The sequence below is a fragment of the Condylura cristata genome, unplaced genomic scaffold, assembly GCF_000260355.1.
Source record: "Condylura cristata isolate star-nosed mole 26May11 unplaced genomic scaffold, ConCri1.0 scaffold00012, whole genome shotgun sequence".
Lineage (NCBI taxonomy): Eukaryota > Metazoa > Chordata > Mammalia > Eulipotyphla > Talpidae > Condylura > Condylura cristata.
Window position 1 is genome coordinate 12,808,840 of NW_004567113.1, and position 16,495 is coordinate 12,825,334.

At 41.5% G+C, this 16,495-nt stretch overlaps 1 protein-coding gene across 1 annotated transcript in view; it reads left to right on the forward strand.

Moving 5' to 3' along the window:
* Positions 1–214: 214 nt before the first annotated feature.
* The window catches only part of HPSE (heparanase), a 33,622-nt gene continuing 17,341 nt past the window's right edge, over positions 215–16,495 (forward strand). The window contains exons 1-3 of the mRNA XM_004681157.1: positions 215–423; positions 10,407–10,552; positions 12,430–12,555. Of these exons, the coding sequence (XP_004681214.1) occupies positions 215–423; positions 10,407–10,552; positions 12,430–12,555 (481 nt within the window). The remainder of the gene's footprint in view (positions 424–10,406; positions 10,553–12,429; positions 12,556–16,495) is intronic.

A 16,495-nucleotide genomic window follows, 5' to 3' on the forward strand; every position in this document is an offset into this window, starting at 1 on the left:
GGAACTCGGGAAGGAAGTGGGAGTGCGCGGGGCAGGCGGGGCGGGGAGAACACGGCGCCGAGGGAGGGCTGCAGGCAGCAGTGGGAGGGATGCTGGGCGCGGTGGGAGGGGTGAGCAGGAGTGCGAGGTGGCGGAACGGAGACCTGGGCGCTGCGGCGTGGCGGAGGAAGAGCGCGAGGTGCCCCTCCGGGTCTCGCCGCCAGGTGACCCCGAGATGCCGCTGCCGCCGCTGTTGCTGCTGCTGCTCCTGGGGTCCCTGGGTCCCTTCTGCCCCGGCGCGCTGGCGGGGCCCGCCGAGGCCGAGGACATCGTGAAGCTGGACTTCTCCACCGAGCGGCCGGTGCGCCTGGTGAGTCCCGCGTTCCTGTCCTTCACCATCGACGCCAACTTGGCCACGGACCCGCGCTTCCTCATCTTCCTGGGGTAAGCGACGAACCGCAAGTCCCGGTCCCCTCTCCGGTGCCCCGACATTCACGCCAGCTCCGCCAGTTACTCTTTTCTCTTTGGCCACTTCCCAGAACACCGTCCTGGGAAGCCCCGAGCGAGTGTACCTGTCAGGGCCATGAACGCTGCAATTTGCTGCGTACACGGAAGATTGTGGGCCGGGCTTCCAATCCTAAACTCTGTTAGGGAGGTATTTGGGGTTTTATTTTGCTTTGTTTTGTTTTTTAAGTCAGATGGAAACGGCCTCAGGGAGTGGGAGTGGGGGGGAGAGGGGAAGAAGGGGATACATGTTACTTCATATATAATTTTTTAAAATAAAGTTTTAAAGAGCAGTTTCAGGTTCATAGTAAAATTGAACGTAAGATGCAGAGATTTCATATATTACTTTTTAAATCTAAATATTAAAGAAACGACACTCGGGAACTATTGCAGTGATAGAATGTTTTAATAAAAAGAGCCCTCTCCAAGATGTGCCCTCAAACTGTGGTGCTGCTAAGTTGTAGCTTTTTCTCACCTGAGAAAGACTGAAATTGGTGCAGATTCCTGGCCCAGGGTAGGGAGCTGCAAAGACAGTCCCAGGTCATCTAGGCCTCTCATCTAGGTCACCAGAGCCACCAGAGACTGCCATAGCCCAGCCTACACAGACAGCAGGGAATCTTGTTATAGCTAAACACCTACATGCAGCCTTTCCTGTGCCCACACTGTCAGTTACTGATTTCAGACATTTATTCTGCAGGTAAGCCACCAGTTAAGAGATAGCCAGTCAGACAACCCTGACTTGACTCTCAAGTCTTCCAAAGCTGGGTGGCTTGCTTCTTAAAAATAGTTCTGCAACTTCAAGTCCCAGTTTCATCATCTATGGAATGGAACCCCTAAATCCTTCTTGTGGTTTGTTATGGAAATTTGATCAGTTAAATTCATACTTAACACAGAAAAGGATGTTTAAAATTTAATCTAATTGCTTCTTCCTGGAAAGTGGTGAGTGCTTACTATTCACCAGTTTTCTGTGTGTTTCTTTTGATTATAGTTCATTTCCTCTCCCCCCCCCCCTGTGGCAAGAGATAGAGAAGTTCCTATTGAGAAGGACATTTTTTTTTTTGTCCTTCTAATCAGGCAAAGCCATACCAATTAACACCTGGTTGAAAGACAAAAAGATTACTCTGGAAAAAGGCTGGACTAAGGGGCCCCATCGCTGAAGCCTCAGAGGCCAGACTGGGAGGGTGGGTAGGGATGGGAGTGTAAGACACCTAACTGAAAAGAGATGACTATTTACTGAAATAATAACTCATATCCTCTTATGCTGTTATTGTCATCTGCCTCACCCCCTCTCCAAGGAAGGGTATTTGGGGATTACTTTCTGGAGCAATGGATCCAAAATAAAAAAAACAAAAACCTGAAGTATGACTTTTCGGTTGCAGGTCTAAACATCCTGCAGCCAAGCTAACTAATTGACTAGTTGGTTAACACCCCCTCAGAACATGCACAGAATTTCCAGGCTACAGTCTTTGTCCTTCATTTCCCAAGTTCTCCTCATACCCACCTTTTTGGTAAAAGCTGGAGGATTATGGAAAAAAAAAAAAAAAAAAAGAGCATTGCATCTAGTTTTGTTTACAAAGCAAGGTCAATTCCTGTTCTTATCTAGGGCTGGCTGTCTATTCCAGGTACCAGCCCTACTCTTATCCCATATTTTTTTAATTTTCATTTTAAAATGAAGAAACTGAGGCTCAGGGAGATTCAACAGTGTGCACGTGATCAACTAACTATTACATGAAGGAGCTTTTTTTTTTTTTAAGATTGATTTATTTATTCATACAGAACTAGGGTACAAGCCAGAGGTACAGGGGTGGTGAGAGGCTTCACAAGAGACAGAGTGGGGAGCAGAACAGGCAGATCAATGAAGTACACTGCTGAGGGGAGCAGCGGGTGGTCAGGAGAGGTCTGCCACGCCATGTGGGTCACCTCCAGAGTGGGGATCAAACTCATGCTGAAGTGTTTCTAGCTTCTTAGTGCTGTGCTTTAACCCGCTGCACCACCAAGTAGGCCCTGAAGGAGCAGTTTTAACCGAGATGCTAATTGCAGAAATAACTGTACATTAAAAAGAAAGTGAAACGCTTTACATTTTTTCAAAGGAACAGGGTAGAATATGGAAGGAGAATATTGTCCGGAAGCAAGTGAGAAGACTGATATAATGAAAGGAAGTGTTGACTCAGCGCCCAAAGTCTATGATACTTTAAAAAGGCCAAAATGAAATTATTCAGGGACGTGGTTTTGCTCTCCCACTATGCCAAGCAGATGTGGGTGGTTACAACTGGAGAAGATAGAACACACAAAACTGAAGTACCAGTGTTAGAACAAACTAGAATTGGAAAAGCACATCTTTTCAACTTGCCCTTCTCAGAGGTCACCAATGGAGCTTACAAATGGCTACATACAAGGCTGTAAATTTTCTAGTAGTCATGTTTTAAAAAGGTGAAAAAAAGGCCCTCCCTGGTGGCCCAGTGGGTTAAAGCACAGCACTAAGAAGCTAAAGCCACTTCTGCATGAGTTCGATTCCCGCCTGCCCCAGAGGTGACCACATGGTGTGGCAGACCTCTCCTGACCCGCCCGCTGCTCCCCTCAGCAGTGTACTTCGTTGATCTGCCTGTTCTGCTCCCCACTCTCTCTGGTGAGGTCTCTCGCCGCCCCTCAGCCTCTGACCCCAGTTCTGTATGCGCAAATAAATAAATCAACAGGTAAGTTTGCTTTTAATAAAATACTTCAGTCAAAATATGTAAGGTATCATTTCAACATGTAATCGGTATAAAAATTTCGATGAGCCATTCAACATTCTTTTTTGAACCAGCTGTTCAAACCTGATAAGCATTTTATATTCATAGCACATCTCAGTTCCAACTGGACACATTTCAAGTGCTGGCCACATATAGCTCGTGGTTACCTTAATAGACACTGCTGTTCACTTTCCCATCAAGACACATGTACAAACATGGTTCACCAGCATAATGTTAAAATGCTGAGTCAGTGGAGATGTGAAATACCATCGAGTGAAAATGTGGAGCTAAGCAGTACTAGCAATAATAAACTTATTTTGCTTTTCATAAGAATATGGCTGTTTTCCTTCAGCAGTTCTTCATTTTTTGCCAGTTTGAAAACTGTTTATTGATAATAACTTTCAATCAGATTCTGCTTCATTGACATGGTTTTTCATATTCAGAAAAAGTGCATATTATCAACGTTAGATGCAACGTTTGATAACCAACACTGGAAAGAGCTGCAAGTCCTCTGTGTGCAAGTTGTTGGGAAAATAACTACGGCCAAAGACAAACAGAAAACTAACAGCCACAAGCCAGAGAGACTCACTTCCATCCTCATTTCAAGCTCCCATTGTGCACTTCTTCCCAAACCTTCCATTATGCAACCTGGAGCCCTTTGTTAGTTAACTTTCTTATCCTCCCATAGAATATTCCCACCACCTCCTTGCCCAACCTGAGTCTTCGCCCATCTCTGAAGACCCAGGTACAGATGTAGACACGGTTATTTCTCTGAAGTAGCCCTTTGGAGAAGCTGTGCTTTCTCCCATGCTGCAGCCCTTCTCCTTCTCCAGTGCAACTTCTAGATGGTTGCCTGTCAGTTTGAACTTTAGAACTCACGGTTGCTATCATTCAAATCCCTTGGGCTTGTTACCTTGGGCAAATTACTTAAACGCCTTTTGTTTAGGTTCTTGGACTGCTAAATAAGGATGAGAATGATACCCTCTCTCATTGGATTGTGTGAGATTAAGTGAAATGGCTAAGTGACTAAAATGCCCCATTTGGGTTCATCTGATGCAAATTAGAGATACAGTGACCGCCTGTGAGGGTCATCCTTCCATGTCTGACTCTCCCTAGGCTTTCTGTCACCTTGCTTTGCTCCCTGCTTACTTCTGCTCTTAATTCGTGACTATAAACTGGCACTGATGTCAGTCAGTGGCATAGCTCATCAATCCACGTCTACATCCCACCATCCTAAATGATTTCAAGCCCATTTCAATAAATTGTCTCTTAGTTTATTTAAACCCATATTTAAAAATAGCCATCACTCACTGATACACTAGAACCAGCTTGCACCAGTTTATGAAATGTATGCATCACTTTCAGATATGCCAAGCAATAAAGTACTTGACATCAGCCCTAATGTGAATAGTTACACCATAGAAATCGGAAAACACAAACAACGCACTTTATTTTTTAGAGAGCCAGCTTTCTAACACAGCCTGTTCCATTCCACTTCAGTTTCCTAATGCCAAGGTTATGCTTTGAACCCTTTCATCAGAATTTGAAATCTTAAATGAAAACCTCTCATTTTTGGTCTGCAGTCCTTACTTGCTTAGCTCTTTCACCTACAATTATTTTAAGTACTTCCACTAAACAGCCTTCTCCTTTCTCCATCTCCATATCTGATTTGGAAGTCTTTATCACATGAATCATTGTTGTCATAACATCCCCACGCCTCTATCCCATTGATCTTCCAGTTAAATTCTAAACCTGAGTCTGTTTTCAGATTTGGATAGGTGGTCCAATTATATTTTCCTTGTTAGAATCTGTAGGATTCCAAACGTCTGGAAATAGAAAAATATTATTTCATCACAAACTGTAATGCATATATACCACTTTTTTATATTTGCCTCTGCTTCCGGTCTTCCAGGCTACTCTGTAGAGCTAGAATCTCAGCATAGTGAGCTCTAGGGTTTGAGGGTGAGTCTCACAGCCACATAGATTGAATTGCACTATAAATTCTTGAGCTCTAGACTTTCTTTGTCCTTTGTGCTAACACTTCACTCTTCTTTTCCTGCCTCTCTCGTTCTCCATTTCCTTCAAAATGCTGACCCCACCTCTCTTTGATCACTATCAGTGTATGACTGCATTACTTTTCAAAAAAAAAAAAAATCAGTTTAGAGAAACTTCCTTCTCTTCTTGACTTCAGACCTGTAGGTGTATGATATGAATTTGTGTATCCCACTTTCTTCCACTTCTCCCTTCTTAGGCCATTTCTTCTAGTTCTGCTATGCACCCCACTTTCCTACCTCTCACCCCCTTTGATCCATCAGCCGTCTCTGTCCTGCATTTTTAGCCTCTCCCTTTTTATTGGCCCCTTCCCTTAGTTACACACCTTCCAGTCCCTCTCCTCCCAAACACCTGCCTGCACAAGTGCCTCTTTCTCCCTTCCCGTTGCAGACTCCTTCCTGCCCACTCTTCCTTTGTTCACCCTCAAGATGTCCCTGTCACTTGTCATTAAAATCAATCTTTCCAACATTATCAATAACCTTTTATTGCAAAATCCAGTGAACAAACATTTTTCAATCTTGATTTTATTTGGGTTTCTCTTATGGGTTGAATTTTTGGGTGTCCCCCCCCACACACACACACAGGTATTTTTTGAGTTGAAATGTGACCTTATTTGGAAATAGGATCACTACCTATGTAATTAGTCATCTAATGTCCCCAAATGTAATTAGGTCACATTGGAATGACTGACAACCTAATAAAAAGGGGAGTTTGGAGACAGACACGCACACAAGGAGGAAGATTAGAATTATGCTGCTCTGGAAACTATCAGAAGCTAGCCAAATCCTTCCTCAACTTCCTCAGAAGATATTACTTCTGAGGAAGTAAGATCTTGCCAATACCTCCAGAACTTGAAAATACTAAATTCCTGTTGTTTAAGCCTCCCAGCTTGTGGTAGTTAATTTGCACCACTAGAAAACTAATATAATCTCTTGAAGCATGTGGCAAAGTTAACAATCAAGGCACTTTCTCATTCCTTTGGTTCTGTCACTTCCATTTCCCTGTTTCTCGTGTCCTAACAGTTTTTCTCCATCTCTTTCTCTAGTTTGTCATAATTGTTGATGTTCCTCAGATCTCTGACCTGGGCTTTTATTTTTTTTCACTTCACAAACTGTCCTGCATGGTTTCAGCCACTTGCATGGCTTGAATCACTATTCCTGTTGTGGTGTGCTAGAGAATGTTTTAACAGTGAGCTCTCTGGGAGGAGAGAAGAGAGGGGAAGGTAGGGGAGAAGAGACGGGTTCACGCTTTTTTTCTGATTTCTGAAGTACAAATTCTCTCATCATGACAATTTCAAACTTCCCAAATCATAACAACTGGTTCACAATGTTCTTCAGATTTTAACAGTTGTTTTTCACAAGCCAGTATAAGCCCACTCCAGCACACCTCTGCTATTTGTACTATTATCTTTGCACAAAAGCTAAAACAAAAATACCTGCAGACTTTTCCCCCTAGCAACTGGCAACTGCTCCAGAAATGGAATGTGTGCAGCTGCTTTTATGTGTTCTTTTGTTATGTTCATATCACTGTGGTCACAGATTTTGTTTTCCTTTCTCTTTCCTGTATGTGATTGAAATATTGTGCCTTTGATCAGTTTTGTTTTTATGACATATTTCACAGTTGTTTTAAGTCTGATTTTTGTCAGAGGGCATCAATATTGTATTTTCAAAACAAGAAAATATCCCATTTCAAAGGAGATGAGCAAAAAGCCCCTTAATACCAATATTGTGAAACAAACATGAGTTTCATTATTTGACAGAAGCCATAGCAGTGGGTTGTCAGTGCAGAAAATAGCCTCTTCTGGTTCTTCTTGCCTTTTCGTCAGACTGGACTTGACTGTTCAAATATACTTAACAAATATTTATAAAAGCACCAGTTATGCTCCCAATCCTTGTCTAGGTGCTGAGGGATTCTGATGAGCCAGACAAGGTCCCTGCTTTCACAGAGCTCACATCAGGGCTGGGGACTGAAGTAGGCAGTAGATGAAAGAAGCATGAAGAAGCTAATTTCAACAGCAGTGCCTGCTGTGAAGAAATAAAGACAAAGTACTATGATCGAAAGTGACCCAAGGTCAGTGGGCCAGTACAGTGACTACCTCTAGGAATCAGGCTCTGGTCTCAATCACTTGGCACAGGTCATACACAGGTATACAGCTTGTGATAGCACAGCTCTTTGTCCCTGGTGTTGGTTCACACAAAACATTGGTCTCACCCACTATCTCAAATGCTTACAAATACCAGCTACACTAATCTAAATGAGCTTCCTCTACCATCAGGCACAATCAAGTTGCCAAGGATCAGAATCAATGGCTATCCTAAGAACCAGCCTGGAAAGACTGTCTGAGGAAGTTCCTCATATCTGTTTTGAGGCTGTGTCTCTATCCATACCCCAGTTACTGGTCACTGACTCTTAGCAGAGGACTTTCTTATCTTTGATTTGCCCAAATGTGTCTCCTGGGCTCCAGAGACACATGAACAAGGGCTTGATAGAAATGTTTCTTTGTCTTCCATTAACATTTCAAATTCCACAAGACTGATTCTATTACCCCTGTCTTCATTCCCATATCCAATCTGTCATCTACTCGTCACCTCAGTAAATGATCTTTTTATCTTCCGAGGTACTTTCCAGGAATACTCCTTGACTCTTCCCCAACATCCAATTAAACCCCAGATCTATTATTTCTATCTCTAAATGTGTCCTGAATTTATCCAACTCTCTCCATCATCACTACATTACTTTACCTCAGCAACAATACCACAGCATTGTTTCTTCTGTTCAGTTATCTACACAGCAGCCTAAGATTCTTTTTTAAAATAAAATATGGGGCCTCCCTGGTGGTGCAGGGGGTTAAGTATCAGCCCTATGAAACAACCCCCAGCCACTGCAGCAGGAGTTTGTTCCCCCGGCTAGAGGACTGACCCACATGGTGTAGCAGGCCTCTCCTGTCCTGCCCTGCTGCTGCCCTCAGCAGTATATTTAAAGTCTTTAATTGCTAGGATATCAAATATTGGTTGGCCCTCCCTGGTGGCGCAGCGGGTTAAAACACAGCAACTAAGAAGCTTAAGCCACTTCTGCATGAGTTTGATCCCTGCCTGCCCCTGAGGTGACCACATGGTGCAGCAGACCTCTCCTGACCCGCCTGCTGCTCCCCTCAGCAGTGTATTTTGTCAGTCGGCCTGTTCTGCTCCTCACTCTGTCTCTGGTGGCTCCTCCCACCCTCCGCATCTCTGGCCTGTACCCCAAGTCTATATGAATAAATAAATAAATCTTAAAAAAATAATAATAAATAAATATTGGTTGCCGATGCTTTGTTGAAAACTCAGATGTGAGGCCTTTTGTCCAAGTGCCCACAATTTCATACTGTTGGAACATTCAATGTTATCTCTGGGGGCTGCAACTTTCTACAGGTTTGCCATGGCTGAACCCAGAAAGATGGTATATGCAGATTCCTACAAAAAGTGTGATTTGCTAAAAGATTTTTGAGCTGGGTATCCTATAGGAATGATGGCTGGATCTTTGAAAAGAAGATTATCTTCACAAATTGATATGTGTGTGTGTGTGTGTGTGTGTGTGTGTGTGTTTAAGATTTATTTATTTATGCATACAGAACTGGGATACAGGCCAGAGGCTCAGGGGCGGCTAGAGGCTTCACCATAGACAGAATGGGAAGCAGAACAGGCACATTGACGAAGTACACTGCTGAGGGGAGTAGCGGGCTGGTCAGGAGAGGTCTGCCACGCTATGTGGTCACCTCCAGGGCAGGCGGGAATCGAACTCATGTGGAAGTGGCTTTAGCTTCTCAGTGCTGTGCTTTAACCCGCTGCACCACCAGGAAGGGCCACAAATTGATGTTTTCAGAGAAGTTCAAAAGTAACTTAGGATGCCACCTCCTCTCCCTAACTGCCTCTGCTGCAGAAGAAAAGTCATTTTGAATATCTAGTCCCATGACTTAGAGTTGTGTAAGGTTCTAGTTTCTAGAAAGCTGCAGCCTGCAGGGATACAATAAACGTGCCCATGATATGAAATTATGAGTATTTGTCAGAAGGCCTTCCATCTGAGGTTCTGACAAAGCATTGGCAGCCAATACTTAACATCCTAGGAATTAAAGACCGGACCTAAATTTCAGTTTCTTGGGGTTGACTTCCGTGGAAATTTTATCCCTGATCTATGTTCCTGAACTAGAAAACATGAACATTGACTAGGGGTAGCTTCTCTTGATAAGAAAGCAGTTAAGACAATTTTTAAAAACACATTAGCAATTAGATAGTCTCCTAAAATATTTTTCTAATTTGAAATAAAGCCACATGTAGACTAACTAATTTAGGTACTTTTGACAACAATACAACATTGGTTTTCTGGTTTCAAAACAGAGAACAGTGTGTCAGGACCACATGTGTGAGCCTTGAGTAATGCAGGCAGCTGCCCCATCGCCTGGGTCTTCTGTTTTCTTAGTTTATTCATTTAAATTCATGACATCCTCACCTTCCAGAGCAAAGGAATTGCATATCACTCTGACTCTAATCTATAGCATTTGGTACCATGCTGTGCACATACTAGGCACCTGTCTGAACCTTTTTGGTCTTCATAGGATAGGTACCAGAACTGTTCAAATTGGAGGTGTCAATGATAGGGATGAGAATCTTATACGACTCTAAATTATTTGAGTTGAGTTTTAAAAATGACTGTCCTCTGAAGTGGGTGCAAGTTAAGAAGAGGAGCTGTATCCTAAGTCATTTTTGCACTTCTCTGAAAACATCAATTTGTGAAGACAAACTGTTCTTCAAAGATCACAGCCATTCTTATAGTTTTCACTTATTTTCTTCCCTCCATCAATCATAAAAGGATATATATATATATATATATATATATATATTTAAAATACTGAATGCTATTCTTGTTAAGTTAAATTGTAAATTCTTGTCAGAATTATAACATAAGTTACCTTCAGTGCCTAGAACAACCTTGTAATTAGAAAAATTCAGGTTAAAACAATTTCCCTGTTATAGCAGTATGACTTCTGCCCATCAAAGCTTGTCCAGCAAGGTATTAAAAAAGCAGTCCCCCAAGAGAGAAGGGACTGAGTATGTTTGACTAGATTGTCTTGGAAAAATAATTTTAATCTCTTGCTTGCCTTCATAACAGTTCTTCAAAACTTCGTACTCTGGCCAGAGGTTTGTCTCCTGCATACCTGAGATTTGGTGGTACTAAGACAGACTTCCTAATTTTTGATCCCAAGAAAACACCAACTTTTGAAGAGAGAAGTTACTGGCAATCTCAAGTCAACCACGGTGAAACTTTTAAAGATTAACCATAGATTTTAATTAACGAGCCATTAATCTGAGCATTCTCAAGGACAAGTGTTATTGCCCACATCTAACCATTAATAAGAAATTAAGGATCACCCACTAAACTGTAGAGGTATCCATATAAAGGAGGGAACTGTGGGCTGGCTTCATGAGTATGAAATATCACCAGCAAAAGATGTGCTGAGAATTAATGGTGCTGTAAACTGAGCAATGATTGCAGGTGACATTGATGTTTAGAGGAGGGAGCAAGTGGATAGAAGTGAAAAGAGTATTTATAACCAAAGAACAGATGAACCGAAGTCCATTTATTCTAGAACTAAAATGTGGATGAAAGATATAAGGGGGCTTGGAAATTTACTATCCTGTAAGAATGGACTTTAGGTCCTCCCAGGTGGTGCAACGGGTTAGAGCACAGCACTGCAAGCTAGCTGCAGCCACTTCAGTTCAAGTTTGATCTCTGGCCCCAGAGGTGATCCACATGACAAGGGAGGCAGACCTCTCGTGACCTGCTCCTGCTACCCTCAGCAGTGCACTTCCGTCGATCTGCCTGTTCTAAGGATCTGGTGAATCCCCTCACAGTCCCTGCACCTCTGGCCTGCACCCCAGTTCTGCATGCATAAATAAATAAATCTTTTAAAAAAGAATGGACTTTAAGTTGCTTTATAAGTCAGTGTGTGCTTCAAACATTGTTGACTATGCATACTCACCTGGAGTGAGTTTGAGGATTTGAATTCCTCATCTCCAACCTTAGTATCTGACATTAGCAAGCACCTAAGGTGATTCTGATATTGGAGGTTTTCTGGGCTGCACTGAGAATACTGCCCTGGGAGCCCTGAGGATTTGCTCTGTGTCTTTCATAAGTGCTATACAAATATCGAATGGAAGCTAAATCATTATCTTAAAATATCTCATACACCACCCGAGTTATAATATGTGTATACAATGTATATATCAATGAACAATGTCTCGGTTGGGAAGTGCTTGGAATAGTTCATCAGTAAACTGGGACCCAAATTGATAGAATACTAATTAGAAAAGAAGTAGAAGAATCCTTTTGGAATAACAAGTTAGAATAGTTCATGTTTAGGTTTGACTGTTCTCCAGTGTTCATCACGTTCAGTCTCGTAAGTTTACATAGAATTCTGTCCTTTACTTATTAATTTTCTTTATTCTGTGAAGAGATGGGGATATTCCTGGAATTCTCCAAGTGCCTCTGAAACATTCTTTGTCAGCTCTGGGATCAATGAGATCTAGGCTGCCAAAAAGCCAGAATGTGCAATTTTTGGGAAAGGAAGTCTTGACTGGTCAGCCAGCCCTGGCAGTGGGTACCCGGCCCCGCTGCTGTTTGTGATAAAGCAGCTTAAGTTGCCTGACAGGATAGTGGTGGGTTTTTCAAGTGCACATGTTGTATTCTCAGAAGCTTTGATATTACCAAATTTAAAGTCACTTCCTCTTCTACCATTATGACAAAGGGAAATCACCACACAGCAGATATAGTCATATAACACAAACGTCTGTGTGTTTTGAAAGTGAACCTGAAGAGAACTGAACTATGTTTCCTTCAGTAGGATTCTCTGAGGAAACTTCTGTGTTGTTAAAGAATTTGAAGTTTTATACTGTGTGTATCTGTTTCTACGTATGTCCAATGTTTCTTAGGAAACCTGCCCTCGGGTTAGTTTTCATGGTGGTTGGTTAGTCAGCAAATTTGGTGTGTGTAGCTAAATATATCCTTCTCTGATCTTAAACCTAATAACCAGAAACTTAACCATCCTGACTGAGTCACATAAGTAGCTAACTAATTATATGTATGGAATATCACTGTGAAAACAGATTCTCTAGATTATTTCTTCCCCTGGCAGATGTTTGCAAATCTGGGTCCATCCCTATTGATGTGGAGAAAAGCTTACAGTTGCAATGGCCCTTCCAAGAAGAACTGCTGCTCAGAGAACAATATCAGAAAAAGTTCAAGAACAGCACTTTCTCAGGTAAGAAATGAAAGGCACCCTGCAATCTCCAGCCCCAGTATATTTGGATAGCTTGAATTTGAGCTTGATTCTAGTAAGCCCTACAGCAGTTGTGTAAAGCTGCAAGATATTAAAGTGCTATCCAGAGTGATTGGGAAATCTGGAGCCCTAAAGTTTTGGTTTTTCCTTTTCTTTACCTGATTGCTTACTACCATGGCATCAAACAGGGGTCAAATATCAAAAGCATTCATTCATGAGTTAATTATGACCTTACTACTCTGAGGAACTAGGAAACTGAGCAAAACATAGATACTGTCTTTGTGTAAAATACAAAGAATGAGGTTCCTTCCCCTCCTGGAAGGAACCCTTATGATGAGTTGGTGTCTGGTTAGGCAGGAGAGTTCTGGGTCATACCAGTCAGCCTCCAAGCAGCTTTCTCTATATCCTTTCTCTGTAGCTTTACAAACACAAGAATAGATTAACTACCCATGAATTGAATTTCATTCACTAAAACAAATTCCAGTCTTCAAAATGGGATGATGATGTCACCCAGTGCTTTTTTTTTTTTTTAGATTTTATTTGTTTTTTTGTGTAGGAGAACCAGGGTATAGGCCAGAGGAACAGAGGCTAAGAGGATTCACCAGTGACAGAGTGGGGAGCTGAACAGGTGGATTTACTAAAACACAGGGCTAAGTGGAGCAGTGGGTAAGACAGGAGAGGTCTGCTGCACCATGTTTGGGTTAATTCCCTGGCTGAGGATCGAACTCAGAAGTGATAGTGCTAAGACTCAACCCTTAGGCCACCAGGAAGGCCCTTCCCTAGTGCCTTAAAGCAACTGATCTGAGCAATCTTTATTTAACTGTGAAATGTATTTTTATCTAATGGTTGATGTTTTATAATCAACTAAGGGACTATATTGTCTCAGATCTAATTTAAGGAAATAACTTGCTCAGATACTCTATACTGTCCTCTTTGAATAAGAAAAATAATCTTGAATGTTAATTTGGTTTAGTCAGCATTCCTAAAAGTTTGTTATTGAAATGTAAAGTATTTATCTTTGTTAGATTTTTACTCTGCGGAAACCTGGATTTCAGTGTACCTGATGTAGTCTTTTTATTAATAGGGTACAGAAAAATGTGACAGATGAAAAATAAGAAAGTAGATTACATACTAAATGATCCTGTAGCCCTCTAAATTATTTTGTACATTTTAAAAAGGAGGAAAAGTAATCTGATGCTTTAATAACATTATCCATAATTGGGTGAAATTTGGCTTAAGTCAATGACACCTCAGATCCCAATAAAAGAAGATAAAAGTACAAGAGACCCACAGTAATAAAGTATCATCTTTTTAGGAATCATTTTTTTTAAATTTTTTTAATAAAGATTTATTTATTTATGCATACAGAACTGGGGTACAGGCCAGAGATGCGGAGGGTGAGAGGATTCACCAGAGACAGAGTGGGGAACAGAACAGGCAGGATCGACGAAGTACACTGCTGAGGGGAGCAGCGGGCGGGTCAGGGGAGGTCTGCCACGCCATGTGGTCACCTCCGGGGCAGGCGGGGATCGAACTCATGCGGAAGTGGCTTTAGCTTCTCAGTGCTGTGCCACCAGGGAGGGTCATTAGGAATCATTTTTTATGACCTAGAACTGTCTTAGCAGATCATGGTGTAAGGTAATCTATAGCTTCTCACTTTGGGGAGGGGCAAAGAGGGTCATGTTAAACATAACAGTTTATCTCCAATTCTTTAAAAAAATATGGTCTGCTTTTTTGCTTCATCTGTGAAATGTATTTCTGGAACCAGAATGGTAGGTTTCCAACATCTTTTCCTATCTGTGTAGGGAAAAAATGGGGCGTGGGGGAAAGAATTTCCCTTGCCCATTATGTTAGCTCTAGCTACCGTGGCAATGCTAACATATATGACAAATGAAATAGTTTATTTATATTCAACATTTGGCTCCTGCTTTGAAATTTTTTATTTTCACTTGCATGTCTTAGAAATATAAAGGTAAGACTCTATTGTGTTTAGTCTGGGCACCTACTCTTTATAGCGACAAGTATCTCAGAAGCTTCTATGACTCAGTTTGGTGGAGTAGCTTGGGGTAGCATCCTACAAGAGACAGCAAAAGTCTGCTGTGGCGAAGTCATGGCCACTGTTTAGTTAGTGGCCTGCGACACTGAAACATGTATCCTAGAAGGTGAAGCAAGTTTTCTAATCACGGGTCCCCTGGCATGTGTTTCACTTGAGTAGAATGACAAAAACATTTGTCATGAGAGTATAAACTCAATATAAACCTGTTTGGGCAGGAAGAGGAAGCAGTGTTGCAGATATAATTCTGGGTGTGACTGCAAACAGGTCTCCTTTATTAAAATAATCATACTTAATAAGCTAATTCCTTGCTCTTCTTCCCCACCTCTCTCATCACCCCACTCCTCCACCCCATCACCCACTTCCATGCTGGATGCTGTGTACATGGCATAATGCCAAGGTGAGAGTCAGTGTCAGTTTTCAGTGTGTCATTTAGGTTCTTTTTGTTCCAGAGATCTTTTCACCATATCATGTAATGAGAGATAAGAGATTAGATTCCGATTGGGAACTAGATGATTAGCTGTGAGCTTTCTTGTTCTTATTTTGAAAAGGAAGTAGACCAGGTGGGTTTTTTGTTTTTAAAGAATGTATTTGAACTCAGTAGCATGAAACTCTTATTCTAGTAGATGCTACAGTTTATGTTGATTAAGAGTATCATAACAGAATTTCCAGCTACATAAATTCCAACTGTATTCTGAAAAATCAAGAGAGGAAAAGAATAAAATATTCTAGAATGCTTGCGTTCTAGAATGCTTGAGAATGTCATCATCATTTAAAGGGACCAGGCAATGTAGTGCTTTTGATATGTAAGCATTTTTGAACATATGTCTATAGATGTGAAGCTCAGGCCTTTTGATTTCTGATCCACAACATGTTTTTGAGATATAAAAACCTAACATGGCTGTCATTAGTAAGCCCTTGTAATAGGTGCTCCTGCCCAATAGTTACGTGTCATTGAGCAAAGCAGTTTATTTCTTAGAGTCTCAGTCTTCTCATAGAAAAATGAGGGTAGAGCTTTGGGGAGTACCCAGTGATGCCAGATGCGCTGTGCTGTGATCTTTGTGGCTCTAAAGTCCAGTTCCAATGTTGGGCTGCAGAACTTAAAATCTTTTCAAATGTTGGGCCCTCCTTGGTGGTGCAGCGGGTTAAAGTATAGCACTAAGAAGCTAAAGCCACTTCAGCATGAGTTTGATCCCCACCTGCCTCGGAGGTGACCTATATGGCGCAGCAGAACTCTCTGACCTGCCAGCCTCTCCCCTCAGCAGTGTACTTCATCAGTTGGCCTGTTCTGCTCCCCACTCTGTCTCTGGTGAATCCTCACACTGACCCTGCACCTCTGGCCTGTACCTCAGTTCTGTATGCACAAATAAATAAATCTTTTTTTTTAAAAAAAATTCTTTTCAAATGTTGAGGTCTTAATTCCTTGATGGTGGGAAGCAGTTTTGTGGAAGTGGGTAACTTTAGACATCAAAACACTTGAAACACCCTGCCAGAACTGCCTCTGCCCCTTAGCCTTTAGCAACACTAGTAGATCCAGGGTTTTACTGCTGTGATAGTCAAAGTAAATGAAGCAGAAGGCTTAGAAACAAAGCAAAATCAAAAGTCACAGGTATAAATTTTGCCACAGGTATAAATTTGCCACATTAACTAAAAAAGTTCCAAAAGTGAATTTCTATTTAACAAATGACTCAGAGTATTCATGGAAATTGCAGGTGTTTTATTCATATAACTGATTTAAAGATGACACTTGAAAGTACATTATTGTTTTTTTTAAAAGAGATTATAAACTGAGATGGAAAAATGCACAAAAATATGTAAAAATAAACTATTATAAAATTAAAAAAAAAAGTAACTATAGACTAGGTTATA